The 18,461-nt window shown below is 47.7% G+C and overlaps 3 protein-coding genes across 5 annotated transcripts in view; 2 read left to right on the forward strand and 1 right to left on the reverse strand.

Moving 5' to 3' along the window:
- Positions 1 to 459, reverse strand: part of pygb (phosphorylase, glycogen; brain) — a 14,365-nt gene extending 13,906 nt beyond the window's left edge. The window contains exon 1 of the mRNA XM_072390456.1: positions 99 to 459. Coding sequence (XP_072246557.1) covers positions 99 to 341 — 243 coding nt within the window. The 5' untranslated portion in view covers positions 342 to 459. The remainder of the gene's footprint in view (positions 1 to 98) is intronic.
- Positions 460 to 1,690: 1,231 nt separating this feature from the next.
- Positions 1,691 to 3,651, forward strand: LOC140312705 (barrier-to-autointegration factor-like). 3 transcript variants are annotated; one of them, XM_072390484.1, is made up of 4 exons: positions 1,691 to 1,826; positions 1,914 to 1,987; positions 2,697 to 2,827; positions 3,336 to 3,651. In XM_072390484.1, the coding sequence occupies exons 3-4, from the start codon at positions 2,702 to 2,704 to the stop codon at positions 3,480 to 3,482; spliced, it is 273 nt and encodes a 90-aa protein (XP_072246585.1). In that variant the 5' UTR covers positions 1,691 to 1,826; positions 1,914 to 1,987; positions 2,697 to 2,701; the 3' UTR covers positions 3,483 to 3,651. The 3 variants fall into 3 exon arrangements, with proteins under 3 accessions (XP_072246585.1, XP_072246586.1, XP_072246587.1); XM_072390485.1 differs by having other exon boundaries at positions 1,692 to 1,797; XM_072390486.1 differs by lacking the exon at positions 1,691 to 1,826 and having other exon boundaries at positions 1,881 to 1,918.
- Positions 3,652 to 4,975: 1,324 nt separating this feature from the next.
- Positions 4,976 to 18,402, forward strand: LOC140313380 (NACHT, LRR and PYD domains-containing protein 12-like). Its single transcript, XM_072391459.1, has 10 exons — positions 4,976 to 5,121; positions 5,809 to 6,026; positions 8,146 to 9,988; positions 12,286 to 12,459; positions 13,856 to 14,029; positions 14,751 to 14,924; positions 16,014 to 16,187; positions 17,533 to 17,700; positions 17,962 to 18,160; positions 18,205 to 18,402. The coding sequence occupies exons 1-10, from the start codon at positions 4,994 to 4,996 to the stop codon at positions 18,400 to 18,402; spliced, it is 3,450 nt and encodes a 1,149-aa protein (XP_072247560.1). The 5' UTR covers positions 4,976 to 4,993.
- Positions 18,403 to 18,461: the final 59 nt, after the last annotated feature.

Consider the following 18,461-nt stretch of genomic DNA (forward strand, 5'->3'; position numbering starts at 1 on the left):
AATATTTTCTAACTATTCTGACTTCGTACAAAGTCACAGAACTTTTTAACTGTCAGGTTTTTAAATGGAGTACTGCGGACAACGAGGCCGTGTGGTACCTTTGGGTCCTTTTCGTAGTAGTACTGCTGAGTTCGGATCCAGCGGCCCACCAGGTGGTCCCGGACGGTGTGGGCCAGGGCGAAGTAGTAGTCCCGGGGCGTTGCCACGTTCCGGTCCTTCACCAGCGTGAAGTGCAGGTGTCGGTTAAAACTCCGCTTGATCTCAGCCACGTCCCCGAGCCCCGCGATGCCGCGGACGCTGATCTGCTTCCTCCGCTCCTGGTCGGTCAGAGGCGCCGTCATGTTTCCAGGCAACAACCGGCAGAAAGAGCGCGAAGGGCGGCCTGTGGGACGAAGAGGGTCCGCGGAGTGATAAACACCTGACAGGTGGCGCACGAGGACAGCGTTGGCCCCGCCCACTGCACGAACAGTTGGGTATGTGTGGGCGGGGTCTAAGTATGCGGGGCGGGGTCTAAGTATGCGGGGGCGGACCTATCTGTGGAATGCATGAACAAAGAGTAAGAAAAGAGCCGAAGAGTCTCACTCTGATGCTGTTTCTGAGGTACAAATACTTCCGGACGGAGGCACGTCCGCACATTTCCTATAAATCAAAGTAAGATAAAAACACACCAGCTGAAAAACGACAGCTTTTACTTTCTGAGAAACTGTGAGATACTCCACAGTTTTAAAATATTTTATTTATCATGGCGAGCCCTAAAAGTGTTCAACAGGAAAGTTAACTTGTGTTTTTATCACTGCAGTCAAGTGGAAAGTTACAGATCAAACAAAAAGCACTGGCAGCATCACAGCCAAAGGGAAGCTTGATGGAGATGATGAGCTGTGTGCAGTTCTTAGGCAGACAAGGCTCTCAGAGGCAATGAATCTGACAAAGGAAATCTTTCTCAGTCACTGGGGTTGAGTCAGATGATGACTCCATGCTGTTCGAGCGGCTTCATTCACGTTCTCATGATTACACAAACCCCAAAATCCCAAAGGAGCATAATGGCAAACTGCAGATATAGCCACTGAAATCATACGTTTCTCCCACCTGTGACATTCCTGCCAGCTTGACCAGCTTGACCTTATATTCCAAAAATAAGTGTGAAATGGGTGAGTTGGAGTGGAGTTGACTCACAGGTGAAACACAGAAGTGGGTGATAATGTTCTGCTTCATGCTTTACAGCCAGTCAAACCAAAAAGGGACAATAACCTTAAAAGTAGCAATAAAAAACTCGAAGAACTACTGGAAAACTAGAGTTTTCTTAAAAATACGTGTTCCCCCCCCCCACTTCTGACATCAGAATTTCATCATTTATTGAACAGAAACTAAGTGAATGATGTGGAAGCGGTGAGGGTTCACTTAGTTTTTCCACACACTGCCTGTGTTTTGTGTCGGCAGGTGTAAGAATGTCACCATTGTTATCCATCAGATGTCACACCGAGCACATATTTTCTATAATTATTGTGTCTGAGCATTTTCCAGTAAAGCAGGACTTTTAACTTCGATAAAAACTAAAACTAACTCGCTAAACACTTCGCGCAAATCGCATTTCCTCTGATCCACAAACGAAATCTTTCTTTTTCTCTTAGGAGTGGATCATCTTCATCTCCAGCTATCTTTGGCGCAATGTGCGTCATGACGTCACATTCAGAGCGTCCGCTTCTTGCGCTGGTCATGGCTTCAGAATAAAACGTTCCTCCGTGAAGTGGCAGAAGTTTCGGTGGATTCTTCAGGGTTTCGGGTGTCCTCTGAGTTCAGGTGAGTGGAGCCGCGTGGAGCCGCTTCAGGTAACTCACGCGCCGTTAAACGTCTTCTGTGTGAGCCGCTGCGGCTCCCAGCTCAGCTGCTGATGTTGGAACAACGTGTCTCTGCAGCGTCTGTCCGGCAGCACGTGAACCCGGGCCAGGTCCAGGTCCAGAGCAGCAGGTGAAGCCCGCACCTCCAACAGGTACCGACTCGTTCTGACCCGGTTAGCGTCACCAGGGTCCAGCAGAAAGGTGCTGGGAGTTCAGTCCAAACAGCTGCTTCCACTGGTTCTGCTGGTTCCACTGGTTCTGCAGCAGGTTCTGCTGGTTCCACTGGTTCTGCAGCAGGTTCTGCAGCAGGTTCAGGCTCTGCTGCGGAGCTCCAGGAATGCCGCAAACACCAAGAAATCCACGAAAGAATAAATTAACGATTAAATGTGGAAAAATTAAGATAAATCTTCAGAAACAGAATGAATATTTGACTCTTTAAGCACCGAGAATTCAACAGGCTGAAGATTAAAAACGGTCTTTAATCTGTGATTGAATGTGAAAAATACTGAGTGGGACCCAAAGTTGGAGAAGGGAACCCTTTGAACCACCTGATCTGCATGTGGTGACATCACTGATGACGTCACTGCGTGGTGAACACCGGACTCTGAGCACGTTCCGCGTGATTTTCTGTAATTTTCTCAGAGTTCATGAACAAAGCTGTTTTTAACACATTTGACCCATAAAACCGAACTGTTTGGTTCAAACTGTGGAGCCAGAAAGAGAACCTGATCACCTGAGAGGGTTCTGGTTCTGGTTCTGGTTCTGAAAGCGCCGCGCAGCACGTTTCGGTTTATTCAAAGAAAGTTGGGTTTGCATGTGTCAGAAGGCGATGACGCGACTTGGTGACTCTGTTTCCTGCAGTCGGGATGTCGACCACGTCTCAGAAGCACCGCGACTTTGTCGGGGAGCCGATGGGAGACAAGCCGGTGATGGCGCTGTCGGGAATCGGAGAGACTCTGGGGAAGAAGCTGGAGGACCAAGGCTTCGACAGGGTGAGACCGGCTCTGGTGCTGCAGCTGCACCTTAAAGCTTTTTACTGCACCTTAAAGCCTTTTACTGCAGTTAAAGCTTTTTACTGCACCTTAAAGCCTTTTACTGCAGTTAAAGCTTTTTACTGCAGTTAAAGCCTTTTACTGCAGTTAAAGCCTTTTACTGCAGTTAAAGCTTTTTACTGCACCTTAAAGCCTTTTACTGCAGTTAAAGCCTTTTACTGCAGTTAAAGCTTTTTACTGCACCTTAAAGCTTTTTACTGCACCTTAAAGCTTTTTACTGCACCTTAAAGCTTTTCACTGCACCTTAAAGCTTTTTACTGCACCTTAAAGCTTTTTACTGCACCTTAAAGCTTTTTACTGCACCTTAAAGCTTTTTACTGCACCTTAAAGCTCATGGCTCCTGAGGGGCCTCCTGGCTCCTGAGGGCCTCCTGGCTCCCGAGGGGCCTCCTGGCTCCCGAGGGGCCTCCTGGCTCCCTTTATTCCACTGTGTCTCCGTCTGTTTCCAGGCCTACGTGGTTCTGGGTCAGTTCCTGCTGTTGAAGAAAGACACCGAGATGTTCACCGATTGGCTGAAAGACGCCAGCGGAGCGAACTCTCGCCAGGCGGGGTCGTGCGCTCAGTGCCTGAAGGAGTGGTGTGACGCCTTCCTCTGAGGCCCCGCCCTCTCACCGAAGACCCCGCCTCCTCCTGTTCTTCACCTTCAGCCTGCCGCTGCTCTTCCTCTTCCTGCAGGACGCCGGCGACGCCACGGCGACCGAACAGGTGTTCACCTGTTTTCTGAGCTCGTTTCAAACGTTTACGTGAATTAAAACTTTGTCTCAACCGTTTGTCTGAGTTTTCACTGAGTTTCTGTGCTGAAGTGGAGCCACCGACCCCTAAATGAATATTCATGACCCCGCCATGCTTTCTCTGAGCTCCACGATGACGTTAAACTGAACTTCGGCGTATTTACAGATGCTTCAGACGGCCTGATAAATGATAAAGGAGCAGGAAGGAGGGACTTTTACACAATATGGAGGCTTTAAAAATTAAAGTATTGATTAATGTTTCATGGTGTTTATGGAACTGAATTCTTTCAGATCAATGAATCTGTTCTTCTGTATATTTAATATATTTGATCTTCCTCTGAACTATTTTATCAGGTCACTCCAGTAATTTAATTTATTTTTAGGTTAACTGCTGCAAGGGTTTGTCCACTGGGTCGGGGTCGGGGGGGTCAGGGGGTGCTATAGCCCAGGTTAAGCAACTCAAGCATTTTATTTTAGATCTAAAATTTTTATTTTATTTTTTCCAAGTTAAAAAACATTGGTTCACAAGTTTCTCCCAGTTCAATCCTCGTTTGTGCTGCAGCCGAACCCCGTCGACTGGTGTAATCTGTGCGTGTGCACGTGTGCGTGCACGTGTGTGTGGGCGTGTGAGAGGGGCGGGGCAGGACTTGGTCTTCATTTTTCAGCGCCGTAGAAAACATTGCGCCGGCCGTAGCGTGCTCGCTCTCGCTCTCGTGCAACAGCTTTAACTGAAAAACGAACCTCTTTATAAAGCATGAAAGCACTGTTTTCTTAGCACCCCGCGGGTCAAGCTCCACCTTTTCTCCGGGAAGAAATTCAACAGGTGAGAGAGACGTTCGTTATCTATGAATCTCAGGTATCTGATTGGCTGGTGATCGAGGGGGAGGAGCTTTCTGCTCAGGTGATGCAGGTACAGCAGCAGAGGGAGGAGACTGAAAGCATTCACTGTGCAGCAGAAGGGGAGCAGGATGTAAAAAGGTTTATGACGGAGCAGCGACCCGGCCAGGTGTTCCCGGCGAGGTGTTCCCGGCCAGGTGTTCCCGTCCAGGTGTTCCCGGCCAGGTGTCCCTGTCCAGGTGTTCCCGTCCAGGTGTTCCCGGCCAGGTGTCCCTGTCCAGGTGTTCCCGTCCAGGTGTCCCGGCCAGGTGTTCCCGTCCAGGTGTCCCGTCCAGGTGTTCCCGTCCAGGTGTCCCGTCCTGAGGCCAGTGGCAGCTGAAGCCGGCAGGTGAGATGGAAGATGAATGGATGGATCACATCTCTGCACTTAATGCGGATCCTTTAAAGGTGGAGAGTCGCTGCATGTGTGGTTCTTCCTGTTCTTCGGCTCCTAAACCGATGGCCATGATTCTGTTTTTCGCCTCTCAGACTGACTGAAGATGCGTAGTTTGGAGGAAGAGGAGGACGGAGCAGAGCCTCCAGGATCCGGCTGTTTCTCTGTGAAGAGCGACCGGTCCAGAGATCTTCCTCCTCTCTTCAGAGATGAACCTGGACCCTCGGACACAAAGTAAGAAAGTGTGATGACTTCAGAGGCTTTATCAGAACAATAAGAAGCAGTTTATTTGCTCTCTTTGGCAGTAAAACACAAACTTTCAGATAAAAGAGGAGATAAAATGTCATGATTGCATCATCTGCCCCAAACCGGTCCTGCAGGACTTTATCAGAACAAATACAGAGTCTCACAGTAAAGAACTGATGCAGGTTATCAGGAAAAGGCTGTTTGGACCCAGATCTGATGACAGTGTCCATCAGCACAGGAAGAAAGCTCCACCAGAACCAGAACCAGAACCAGGACATTTGTAGTGATTTGGTAAAAATGAGCATCACCCATTCACAGCTTTCAGGTTTTATACCTGAGATTCTCAGCCTTTCTGTGCATCTCTGCTCTTCAGATGACTTTTTATTTCTACATCAACAGAGGACTTAAATTACAAGTCAAACCGGTTTCAGGTGCTGAAAGTGAAACGTATGCATGTCAAGCAGATTAAACGGGTCAAAGAAAGTCAAAGTTTGCCTCATTTCAGCTCCAGAGCTTCAGCAGCACAAAAGAAATGGTTAATAAAGTAAATCTGTCCACAGGAGCTAAAGAAGTTTGAGCTCAAAACCAGAAACTCAACAGGGTTCACATACTTCTACTCAAACTTTTATATGTGTGGCCCAGCTGAGAGTTCTTCTGGTTCCTTCGTGTTGACAGAGGGAGGAAGAGGAGTGGTGTCTGTGAGGAGGAGCAGCCGTCCTGCTGTGCTCTGTGTCGGGACGTCCTGAAGGATCCAGTCTCTGCCAGCTGTGGACACTGGTTCTGCAGACAGTGCATCACCTCAGACTGGGACCAGTCTGCTTCCTCAGGAGGCTCCTCCTGTCCCCAGTGTGGTGGAGAAAGACCCAGAACCAGAACCGGACCACAGACAGCCAGTCAGAGCAGAACTGGACCAGGTCAGATATTTCTGTTCACCCGTTTAGACGCATCACATCAATAAGATTTCACACAATATGAATCACCATGACGACAAAGGTTTAAAAAGAGGTTTAACTGCTCAAATGTGTCTGTTTTTATTTCGTTTTAGTTTCTTCAGACGCTGAGAATCAAAGTTTCAGTGGACAGTTGTCAGTTTTCAGCCCCCCTCAGGTTTCAGAAGGACTTTAAACAAAGCTTTGGCTCTGAATGGTTAACCTGCTGTTTTAATGCAGACTCAAACAGAACAACACAACATCTGTTAGGACCCGACTCACATGGACACAACAACAGAGACACACCATCAGTTCAAGTTAAAGGATCATTTTATTCACTCACATCAGACTGAATTAATACGCCAAAGCAAAGCTTTGTATTATGGGCTGTGGACATCATTTAAATCAGAGCTGGATCATATTTCTGAGTGGAAGACATTAATGTAAATGCTGTAATGAGCAAATAGATCAGAAAATGAAGCTAAAGCAACACAATAACCAAGATAGCAGCACCTGTGGAGAAGAGCAGAGTAATCAGACTGAAATCAGGACTAAAGCAGCCAAAATAAGACGGAAGGAGCCACAGGTGTCCTAAATCACACAAATCACCTCCCAGCAGAACAAACAGACACTCGTTAATACCACAACCAACCACAAGAGGGCAGCAGCATGTGAGTCAGCTCCCTCTGGTTATACTGATGCTGACTAACTGATAGAAACATTCAGTTGGAGGAGCTCCACCAGCAACAAAAGTGACTCCGTCTTTATCTAAAGTCTCTCTGTGTTCTGCTCTCAGGACTTTTGGAGCTTCTAACTGAATCTCAGTGGTTTAAACTTTAGTTTCTCTGTTTTTCCTTTTTGTGCTTGTATTTTTCTCTCTCATTTGGGAGAGAGTTTTACGTGCAGTAAAATTGGGAAAAAGCGGACAAATTGTCAATGGGAAAATGCATTGAGAAGGCCTTAACGGGGCCTCATAACTCAGCCATACAGCGTCACACACACATCATTCAAAGTTTGTGTGTGACAAGAAAGACTCAGCTTTAACTGTGGTAAAGGGCTTGTTAATAGCTTATACGGCTTTGACACAACGGCAGTTTACGTTTTAGGTGTCCAGAGGAGGTCGTCTCATGCCGCTCACACTCTAACTCCCACTCTAAAAATCTTTTTTTTTTTTATTTTCTCGAACAAATGCCTCTCACGTCCAAAATATCTGCCTGATCTGAATAAATTATACATCAAAACGTAGGTATTTTAGTTGTCTTTCACCCAATGTCACTCTCATTGAGCTGGGCCTCACAGATTTCTCACAAATCCCCTCTGAGCGCAGAGAGGGAACATTCCATCCCATTATGAAACGGCCGAGCCCTGAAATCAGTCGGAAAAATCATATTAAAACTGCCATAATAAAGGAGCCACGGGGGGTAGAAGAATAAAAATGACACCGCTGGCTTCCCCCGTCCCTTCTGGCGCTCACGGTGAAAGAATTATTCGGATACGACTTCTACTTTTCGAACAGCGAGCGTTTGTATCCAGACTTGTGCCTCAATATGAAAACCCCATGATTTTAAGGGGACAAAGTGAGGTGCAGATTTGACAGTTGACAGTTGGCACGCACCTGTTGCCCATAGCAACTAATGATGACCTCACTCAAGATGGCTGCCCTGTTCTATCACAGCTGATGAAGCCAGAGTAAACATGGCAGCAGCAGGGCAGCAGCAGGGCAGCAGCAGGGTAGCCAACATGGTTAAACTGTTATAACAGGTTCATGCCAGCTGCTCATGAGAGAAATGTGCGCGATAGCGCGCACTCACTCATATGTTCTCCTTTATCCTGAACAGATCAACCGGGCCTTATGTGTCTAAAGCAGGCAGATTTCACCAGAACAAGCCAGAATCTCATATTTCAGACTGGATTATGATCATATAATGGTTGACCTTCAACTTGACCTTCAACTCTCAGCACAGCAAAGCCTCTCTGCCTCTCTGTGTGAACGAGCAGTAGCTTGGCACCCATCAAAAATTTCTTCAGAAATTTTCTAGTTTAATCTATTCTGTTTCTGTCTCATTTGTTCTTTGGTCAGCAGGTGTTGGTCTGCAGGAGGCTTTAGATGAACATAAGATCAGTCTGAGGAGGAGATGTGAACGTGTGACTGAAGGAACCGATGGAACAGGAAGTGGAACCCTCCTCAGCAGGATCTACACTGAGCTCTACATCACAGAGGGACAGAGTGAAGAGGTTGATACCCAACATGAGGTGAGGCAGCTTGAGACAGCTTCCAGGACCCTCCATGACGCTCCAATCAGGTGCCACGACATCTTTAAAGCCTCACCTGAGCAACACGGAGCCATCAGACTGGTTCTGACCAACGGCGTCGCTGGAGTTGGAAAAACCTTCTCAGTGCTGAAGTTCTCTCTGGACTGGGCAGAGGGCTTGGAGAACCAAGCTGTCAGTGTGGTGGTTCTGCTTTCCTTCAGGGAGCTGAACCTGATCAGAGATGAGCAGCACAGTCTTCTCACGCTGCTCCATGTTTTCCATCCAGCTTTACAGAAGCTCCCAGCAGAGCAGCTGGCCGGCTGCACACTGCTGTTCATCCTTGACGGCCTGGATGAAAGCAGACTGTGGCTGGATTTCAGCTGTCAGGTTGTGTCTGATGTCACACAGAAGTCATCAGTCAGCCTGCTGCTGACAAACCTCATCAGGGGGAATCTGCTTCCCTCGGCTCTCGTCTGGATAACTTCCCGACCTGCAGCGGCCAATCGGATCCCTCCTACGTGTGTTGGCAGGGTAACAGAAGTACGAGGCTTCACCGATTCCCAGAAGGAGGAGTACTTCAGGAGGAGATTCAGCGATGAAGAGCTGTCCAGCAGAATCAGATCCCACATCAAGACATCCAGGAGCCTCCACATCATGTGTGGAATCCCAGTCTTCTGCTGGATCACTGCTACAGTTCTGGAGCACATGTTGACCTCAGAGCAGAGCGGAGAGCTGCCCACGACCACCACTGACATGTACTCACACTTCCTGCTGGTCCAGACAAAGAGGAAGAAGAACAAGTACCATGAGGGACATGAGACGGGTCCACAGGAGCTGACTAAGGCTGACAGGGAAGTTCTCCTGAAGCTGGGGAGGCTGGCGTTTGAACAGCTGGAGAAAGGAAACATCATGTTCTACCAGGAAGACCTGGAGCAGTGTGGTCTGGATGCCACAGAGGCATCGGTGTATTCAGGAGTTTGTACAGAGATCTTCAAAAGAGAGTGTGAGATCTTCCAGAAACCACTTTACTGCTTCGTCCATCTGAGTGTTCAGGAGTTTCTGGCTGCAGTCTACATGATCCACTGCCACACCAGCAGGAACACTGAGGTGCTGAAGGAGTTTTTACAAGATGTGCATGAGGAATCAAACCCAAAGTCTTTCTTTGAGAGGTTTTCTATGTTTTTTGGAATGAATGATCGCTGTGTCCCACCTCTGGATGACTTCCTGAAGAGAGTCATGGAGAAATCCCTGGACAGTAAAAATGGCCACCTGGACCTGTTTGTTCGCTTCCTTCATGGCCTCTCTGTGGAGTCCAACCAGAGACTCTTAGCAGGCCTGCTGGGTCAGAAACAGAACAGTCCAGAAACCATCCAGAGGGTCATCAACAACCTGAAGGAGATGAACATGTCTAACATTTCTCCTGACAGAAGCATCAACATCTTCCACTGTCTGATGGAGATGAAAGACCTCTCAGTTCATCAGGAGATCCAAAAGTTCCTGAAGTCGGAGAAAAGACCAGAGAAGAAACTCTCTGAGATCCACTGCTCAGCTCTGGCCTACATGCTGCAGATGTCAGAGGAGGTTCTGGATGAGTTGGACCTGCAGAAGTACAACACAACACCTGAGGGACGACTAAGACTGATTCCAGCTGTGAGGAACTGCAGAAAGGCTCGGTGAGTTGATGTGTTCATTGGCTTCATGCAAGAACATTTTCGTTAATTTATTTTTCAATGACTCTGGGAGCTATGTTGCCCGTGGCTTTAAGCCCCTGGTAGGGTCACCCAAGGCAAACAGATCCTAGATGGGACCAGACATCGTCCTTTGCCCGTACGCGGGTCACCGGGCCTCCCCCTGGAGCCAGGCCTGGGGGTGGTGCCTGGCAGCGAGCGCCTGGTGGCAGGACCTATGCCCATGGGGCTTGGTCGGGCACAGCCCAAACACACAACATGCGTCCCCCTTCCGACGGGCTCACCACTCGTGGGAGGGGCCAAGGGGGTCGGGTGCAATGTCAGCTGGGTAGCAGCTGAAGGTGGAGACTTTGGTGGTTTGATCCTCGGTCACTGAAGCTAGCTCTTGGGACATGGAACGTTACCTCTCTGTTGGGGGAAGGAGCCAGAGCTGGTGCGCGAGGCTGAGCTGTTCCGGCTAGATATAGTCGGACTTACCTCGACGCATGGCTTGGGCTCTGGAACCAGTCCTCTTGAGAGGGGTTGGACTCTCTTCCACTCTGGAGTTGCCCGTGATGAGAGGCGCAGAGCAGGTGTGGGCATACTTATTGCCCCCCGGCTGTGTCCCTGTACATACCCCGTACATACCCATTTACCCCAATGGACGAGAGAGTAGCCACCTTCCACCTTCGAGTGGGGGGACGGGTCCTGACAGCTGTTTGTGCTAACGCACCAAACAGCAGTTCAGAGTACCCACCCTTTTTGGAGTCCCTGGAGGAGGCACGGGAGAACTCCTTCGTTCTGTTGGGGCACTTCAATGCTCACATGTGCAATGACAGTGAGATCTGGGAGGGTATGATTCGGAGGAACGGCCCCCCCGAGCTGAATCAGAGTGGTGTTCTGTTGTTGGACTTCTGTGCCAGTCATGGACTGTCCATAACGAACACCATGTTCAGGCATAAGGGTGTCCATATGTGCACTTGGCACCAGGTTGTCAGATTTGCGGCCGTATGTCCTGAACACTCGGGTGAAGAGAGGGGAGGAGCTGTCAACTGATCACCACCTGGTGGTGAGTTGGCGCCACTGGTGGGGGAGGATGCCAATCAGACCTGGCAGGCCCAAATGTATTGTGAGTGTCTGTTTGACGGAATCCCCTGTCAGAAGGAGCTTTAACTCTCACCTCCGGCAGAGCTTCAACCATGTCTCCGGGGAGGTGGGCGAACCCACTGGTGGACACCAGTGGTGAGGGAAGCCGTCAAGCTGAAGAAAGAGTCCTATTGGGCCTTTTTGGCCAGTGGGAATCTGGAAGCAGCTGATGGGTACCGACAGGCCAAGCGGGTCGCAGCCTCTGCGGTTGCTGAGGCGAAAACTCAGGCCTGGGAGGAGTTTGGTGAGGCCATGGAGAATGACTTCTGGACAGCCTCGAAGAGATTCTGGTCCACCATCCAGCGGCTCACCGTCAACACTGTGTACAGTGGGGACGGGGCTCTGCTAACCTCAACTCGGGACGTTGTGAGTCGGTGGGGGGAATACTTTGAGGACCTCCTCAATCCTACCGACACACGTTCAGAAGAAGCAGAGTCGGAGAGCTCGGAGACGGGGCCTCCCATTTCTGGGACTGAGATTGCTGAGGTGGTCAAAAAGCTCCTCGGTGGCAAGGCCCCAGGGGTGGATGAGGTCCGTCCTGAGTTTCTCAGGGCTCTGGATGTTGTAGGGCTGTCTTGGCTGACACGCCTCTGCAGCATCGCGTGGACATCGGGGACAGTGCCTCTGGACTGGCAGATCAGGGTGGTGGTCCCCCTCTTTAAAAAGGGGGAGCGGAGGGTGTGTTCCAGGGGTATCACACTCCTCAGCCTCCCTGGTAAGGTCTATTCAGGGGTATTGGAGAGGAGGATCCGTCGGATAGTCAGAATCTCGGATTCAGGAGGTGCAGTGTGGTTTTTGTCCTGGCCATGGAACAGTGGACCAGCTCTACACCCTCAGCAGGATCCTGGAGGGTGCATGGGAGTTCGCCCAACCAGTCTACATGTGTTTTGTGGACTTGGAGAAAACGTTCGACCGTGTCCCTCGTGGAGTCCTGTGGGGGGTGCTCCGGGAATATGGAGTGCCGGACCCCTTGATAGGGGCCGTTCGGTCTCTGTATGACCGGTGCCAGAGTTAGTCGGATACGTTTCTGGTGAGGGTTGGACTCCGTCAGGCTGCCCTTTGACACAGATTCTGTTCATAATTTTTATGGACAGAATTTCTAGGTGCAGCCAGGGCATTGAGGGGGTGTTAATAGAATCCTTTTTGTGCCCTGACAGACTCTCTCGATGTGGACTCTCGGAGCCTCACTGTGAAGTCGTGGCCTCGGCTCTGAGGTCCAGCCCCTCCCATCTGACAGAACTGGACCTGAGCTACAACAACCTGCAGGAATCAGGAGTGACGCAGCTGTCTGCTGGGCTGCAGAGTCCCAACTGTGGACTGGAGGCTCTGAGGTTACTTTAATGGCTCTTCATTTCAGATTAAACATTTCTGGTTCACACGTTATCAGGATTTTTCTGAACACAAAACCGAAAACATGTAAATCTTTTGAACTGTCTGTGAAAGTTTAGGAAAGTGTAGTTTATGATAAACTGACGGGAGGATTCAGCAGTTTCACTGTGACAGAACAGCTCAAAGATCTGATATTTAGGGTGATCATTTTACAGTGTGACAGCTTCTCCGACACATGTCTGCTGATCAAACAGCAGGAAGGACGCGTTAATGTGTAAAAACTACAACAAACCTGTGTCAGTTACCAGGGACTCAGGACCCAGACGTCTTTTCAGATTCCAAGAAGGTTTTATCATTAAACAGAGAGCACAGCAAGGCAGGACAGGATCTCCAGGCAGAGCAAAGTAAAGGGCTGAAAAACCTGAGCGCTCTCCTCAGTAACAGCTATGAAAGTTATCCAACATAAAACTCTCCAAACTGGGAGGAAAACAGAAAAGCTACGAACAATTGAACAAACAAAGACACGCTCTCCCAACGAGGCGGATTTAACAAAAGACCATAACAAAACAGAGGCTCTATGAAAGTTTAACGTTGAACTTAAAGCTCTTATTTAACTATGAAAGGTTACAACAAAAATCTCTCCTTGAAAACGGAGGAAAAAACAAAGCTGTGAAACTTAACATATTAATAAATAAACTAAGTCTATGAATAAGAATAAATTACAAAACAAGATGGCTCTGCAGGAGGATCGCTCACTGCAGGCTCGTGGAAGCTATGGATCAAGGCTTGGGACAAAGGGCTGGTAATGATGCTCATGAGAGGAGAGGCAACATACTGGCACAAGACAAGGGAAACAGACTATTTGAACATGAGGGACCAACATGAGGGACCAAGGGGAACAGGTGGAAACACTTTGGGAATCAGTGAAGACAATCAGAAGAACACGGGAGGAAGGGCAAGTTACCTGAAACGAGGGGAGAAGGTCAGTGATTTTCAAAATAAAACAGGAAATGACGCGACATGGAACAGAAGATGACGGATAGAAGCCAAACGAGCTAAATGTTTGTGTAGCAGAAGTCTCTGGTTGTCCTGAAGCTCAGACCATGAGCTCAGAAAGAAAGACGCAAACATCTGAGGATTCAGAACCTCCCCGTTCAGAACAAACCAGCAAACACATGAAAGCATTTAGCTGTGAACCAAGCTGATAAAACAGTTCATCTGAGTTCTCCACAGCACCATTTAGCTGCCATCATTTTCCAGTCTGCACACATCAGTCAGCAGGCCAGGAATAAGAAGGTGAAACCCCACAGTGGGGGGGCCTTCGTACACAGATGTGTTTCCATGCATCAGCTGTGAACATTTCAGCTCCGAGATGACTTCATATTCTGGTTTGTGCAGGTTGAGTGGCTGCAGGTTGTCAGAAGCCAGCTGGGGTTTCCTGTTCTGTGCCGTGGAGTCGAACCCCTCCCACCTGAGGGAGCTGGACCTGAGCAACAACCCGCTGAAGCCCTCAGGGGTGAAGCTTCTGCAGGGTTTTCTGCAGAGTCCAGGCTGTGGCCTGAAGGCTCTGAGGTCAGACTGTGGCATCTGAGCCTTATCTGGGCTTCAGGCTGATTTCATCTGATTCTCAGCTTTAAAGCTCCAGCTCTGACAGATCAATAGAATATAAGGATGCTAAAGGGAATAATGGGCTTTGGGCTTTGGGCTTTCAGGCTTTCCTCCTTTCTTTTCACCTGTCGGTGACCTCCTCTGCTTCTTGTTCCTCAGCATCAGAGTAGGGTTGGTGTCATGCTTCAGGACCGGTTTCTGAGCCCTCAGTTGGACCGTATCTCAGACTTTCCTCCTTTCTTTTCACCCGTCGGTGACCTCCTCTGCTTCTTGTTCCTCAGCATCAGAGTAGGGTTGGTGTCATGCTTCAGGACCGGTTTCTGAGCCCTCAGTTGGACCATATCTCAGACTTTCCTCCTTTCTTTTTACCTGTCGGTGACCTCCTCTGCTTCTTGTTCCTCAGCATCAGAGTAGGGTTGGTGTCATGCTTCAGGACCGGTTTCTGAGCCCTCAGTTGGACCGTATCTCAGTCCATTTCTAATCCACTGCAGGTGGAAAACTGTCGGTGGCAGAAACACACATTTGTTGGTTGTTTTCCTGATTTTGCAGCAGTTTTTACTCATTAATGAAGTTTTCTCTGGAATCCTCCTCCAGATTCACTCTGAACTCACATCATTTTCTTCTCTGCTCAGAAATAAGTTGCTCAGGGTCCAAAGTGTTTGGTTCTGCTGTGGAAACCTTTCAGACTGGGCGACTGCAGGCTCTCAGAGGTCAGCTGCGCTTCTCTGGTCTCGGCGCTGAGGTCCAACCCGTCCCACCTGACAGAACTGGACCTGAGTCAGAACCAGCTGAAGGACTCAGGGGTGAAGCAGCTGTGCGGTTTCCTCGACTGTCCACTCAGCAAACTGGAGACTCTGAGGTCAGACTCAGTGCAGATCTGAGCAGGATCAGAACATGTGATAAAGTTTCATGGGTTTGATTTAAGAGATATTCTGGATCTGTTTGACTTTATTTATCCCTGATATCACAGATCAGGGTTCCAACTGAATGTGTTAAAGGTGATAAAAAGTGAACGTGGAGTTCTGTCTGAATTCACTGCCTAAAGAACTGATATCATATTGAACATGTTTATTCCTTTTTAAAGGGCCTTGAGATTAGATTAGTTACTCTGTGCTGTATAATTAATCTGGATTTAATTTATTTGGATTTAATCCATTTGGATTTAATTAATCTGGATTTAATTAATCTGACTTAATTAATTTGGATTTAATTAATTTGGATTGAATTAATCTGAATTTAATTCATCTGGACTAAATTAATCTGGATTTAATTAATTTGGATTTAATTAATTTGCATTTAATTAATCTGTTTTAATTAATCTGGATTTAATTAATCTGGATTTAATTAATCTGATTTAATTAATCTGGATTTAATTAATCTGAATTGAATTCATCTGATTTAATTAATCTGGATTTAATTAATCTGACTTAATTAATTTGGATTTAATTAATTTGGATTTAATTAATCTGATTTAATTAATTTGGATTTAATTAATCTGAATTTAATTAATCTGAATTTAATTCGTCTGAATTTAATTCATCTTGATTTAATTCATTTGGATTTAATTAATCTGATTTAATTAATTTGGATTTAATTAATCTGATTTAATTAATTTGGACTTAATTAATTTGGATTTAATTCATCTGAATTTAATTAATCTGGACTTGATTAATCTGGACTTGATTAATCTGGATTTGATTAATCTGGACTTGATTAATCTGGATTTGATTAATCTGGACTTGATTAATCTGGACTTGATTAATCTGGACTTGATTAATCTGGACTGGTCATAAGAAGCAACACACTGTCACTGTGAATGTCTTCGATGTTTTTCATCATATTGTTTCTGTCTGAACATCATCAGCCTTAAAACCACGATCAGCTGATCAGGTTCAGTGAATTCTGCCTTCATGTGAAATTAAAGGTGACATCTTTGCATCTTTCTCAGACTGAGGAGCTGCCGTCTGTCAGAGGTCAGCGGTGCTGCTCTGGGCTCGGCTCAGAAGTCCAAACCCCCCCATCTGAGGAAACTGGATCTGAGCAGAAACAGCCTGAAGGACCCAGGAGTGCAGCAGCTGTGTGGCTTCCTGACGGCTCCAGACTGCGTGCTGCAGACTCTGAGGTCAGACGCTGTGATGAGCATCATGTGAACCTTCTGATGACGCTAAAATGCTGATTTCACCCTGATTCTCGCTCAGGAGCTTCATGGCTTCATGGTTCCAGCTGCAGCTGGGGCTGCTTTATCGTTTCTTTTTGTTACCGTGAAATGAAATGAAAGAGGGAAGGAGAACACGGTTTGCACCAACATTATGAGCCCTGAAGGAGCTCCGTTTAGTCAGAGGATAAAGAACATCCGAAGGTGTCCTGGAGGTCCTGGAGGTCCTGGGACATTAGAAACAGATCAGCCAGAATCTGGAGAGTTTAGAGGAGAAATCTTTGTTGTGTTCAGTCAATGTAACTCTGAGTTTCTGTTTATCATGCAGCTAACATGCAGCTAACATGCAGTTAGCATGCAGGTAACATGCAGGTAACATGCAGCTAACATGCAGCTAACATGCAGCTAACATGCAGGTATCATGCAGCTATCATGCAGGTATCATGCAGCTAACATGCAGCTATCATGCAGCTAACATGCAGGTATCATGCAGCTAACATGCAGCTAACATGCAGGTAACATGCAGGTAACATGCAGCTATCATGCAGCTATCATGCAGCTAACATGCAGCTAACATGCAGCTAACATGCAGCTAACATGCAGCTAACATGCAGCTAACATGCAGGTATCATGCAGCTAACATGCAGCTAACATGCAGGTAACATGCAGGTAACATGCAGCTATCATGCAGCTATCATGCAGCTAACATGCAGCTAACATGCAGCTAACATGCAGCTATCATGCAGCTAACATGCAGCTAACATGCAGGTATCATGCAGCTAACATGCAGCTATCATGCAGCTATCATGCAGCTAACATGCAGCTAACATGCAGTTAGCATGCAGCTAACATGCAGCTAACATGCAGGTAACATGCAGCTAACATGCAGCTAACATGCAGCTAACATGCAGCTATCATGCAGCTATCATGCAGGTATCATGCAGCTAACATGCAGCTAACATGCAAGTATCATGCAGCTAACATGCAGCTAACATGCAGCTAACATGCAGCTATCATGCAGGTATCATGCAGCTAACATGCAGCTAACATGCAAGTATCATGCAGCTAACATGCAGCTAACATGCAGCTAACATGCAGCTAACATGCAGGTAACATGCAGCTAACATGCAGCTGCTCACACATTCTGCTGAATCAGCATCACATCCTGGACCAATGTGGAGCTAAACAGCTTAAAATAACACCAGAATCAATTTGTCGTCTCTCATTATCACTTAGAGAAATGTTCTGATCCGCTGTCCCAGAGCTCCAGGATTCCTTTCAATGTCTTCTTATGCTTTCTGAACTTCTTCAGATTGGAGCAGTGCTGTCTGTCAGAGGTCAGCTGCGCTGCTCTGGGCTCGGTTCTGAGGTCCAAACATCTGATGCATCTGGATCTGAGCAGAAACAGCCTGAAGGACTCGGGAGTGAAGCAGCTGTGTGGCTTTCTGATGAGTCCAGACTGTGTGCTGCAGACTCTGAGGTCAGAGAGCAGCTCGATGTGAAGCTGAAGGTTTACACATCTGTTCTCTGGAGGTTTAAAGCCTTAAAGCCTCCAAACGTATAGTTTTTATACTTTTCTGCACAGCTAAGGGTTAAACCAGGAACCTTCCTGAGTCTCACCCCATAATTTACCCTTTTTTCACTTAAAATCAGGGCTGCAGCTGACTTTTTGTGATCAATCAAGAGCTAAATATAGATAAAAAGTGTTTTAGCTTGTAAAATGTTCCTGTGAATCCTTCAGACTGAGCGACTGCAGCCTATCAGAGGCCAGCTGCGCTGCTCTGGCCTCGGCTCTGAGGTCCAACCCCTCCCACCTGAAACATCTGTATCTGAGCAACAACAGCCTGCAGGAAGCAGAGGTGAAGCAGCTCTGCGACGCGGTGCAGGATCCACGCTTCCAGCTGAAGGATCTGAGGTCAGTAAAGTGGTTACGAGTCAGCGTGGGACCAATAAAATCTGAACCTGTTCCTTCTTCCCGCCACAGCTGGAAGCTGCAGTGGGCTGGCAGAGGATGAGTGCTGATGATCCAGAGGATGGAGCTGCTGCAGCTCCTGGTTCATGGAGCAGAGCTCCACCCGAGTTCCTGCTGCTGACTGAAGGAGCATCAAGTCTGTGGTTGCTGTTTTGCTGCAGCGCCACTCTGTGGAATGATGGAGAACTGCAGCTCACATTCTGCCTTTGAGGCTAACGGCTGATATTATATATTATATTTTCACATTTCTGTCAGCAGAAAATATCATG

This window comes from Leuresthes tenuis, unplaced genomic scaffold (assembly GCF_036924035.1).
Source record: "Leuresthes tenuis unplaced genomic scaffold, fLeuTen1.0.hap1 SCAF_8, whole genome shotgun sequence".
Lineage (NCBI taxonomy): Eukaryota > Metazoa > Chordata > Actinopteri > Atheriniformes > Atherinopsidae > Leuresthes > Leuresthes tenuis.

What these genes read in the sequence shown, in the direction of transcription:
- LOC140312705 (XM_072390484.1), top strand. Translation starts at nt 2,702, where the DNA reads ATGTCGACCACGTCTCAGAAGCACCGCGACTTTGTCGGGGAGCCGATG. An exon ending in AGGACCAAGGCTTCGACAGG is followed by an intron (nt 2,828 to 3,335) that starts GTGAGACCGGCT and finishes GTCTGTTTCCAG; the next exon opens with GCCTACGTGGTTCTGGGTCA.
- LOC140313380 (XM_072391459.1), top strand. Translation starts at nt 4,994, where the DNA reads ATGCGTAGTTTGGAGGAAGAGGAGGACGGAGCAGAGCCTCCAGGATCC. An exon ending in TGTGGACTGGAGGCTCTGAG is followed by an intron (nt 12,460 to 13,855) that starts GTTACTTTAATG and finishes TGGTTTGTGCAG; the next exon opens with GTTGAGTGGCTGCAGGTTGT. An exon ending in TAAAGTGGTTACGAGTCAGC is followed by an intron (nt 18,161 to 18,204) that starts GTGGGACCAATA and finishes TTCCCGCCACAG; the next exon opens with CTGGAAGCTGCAGTGGGCTG.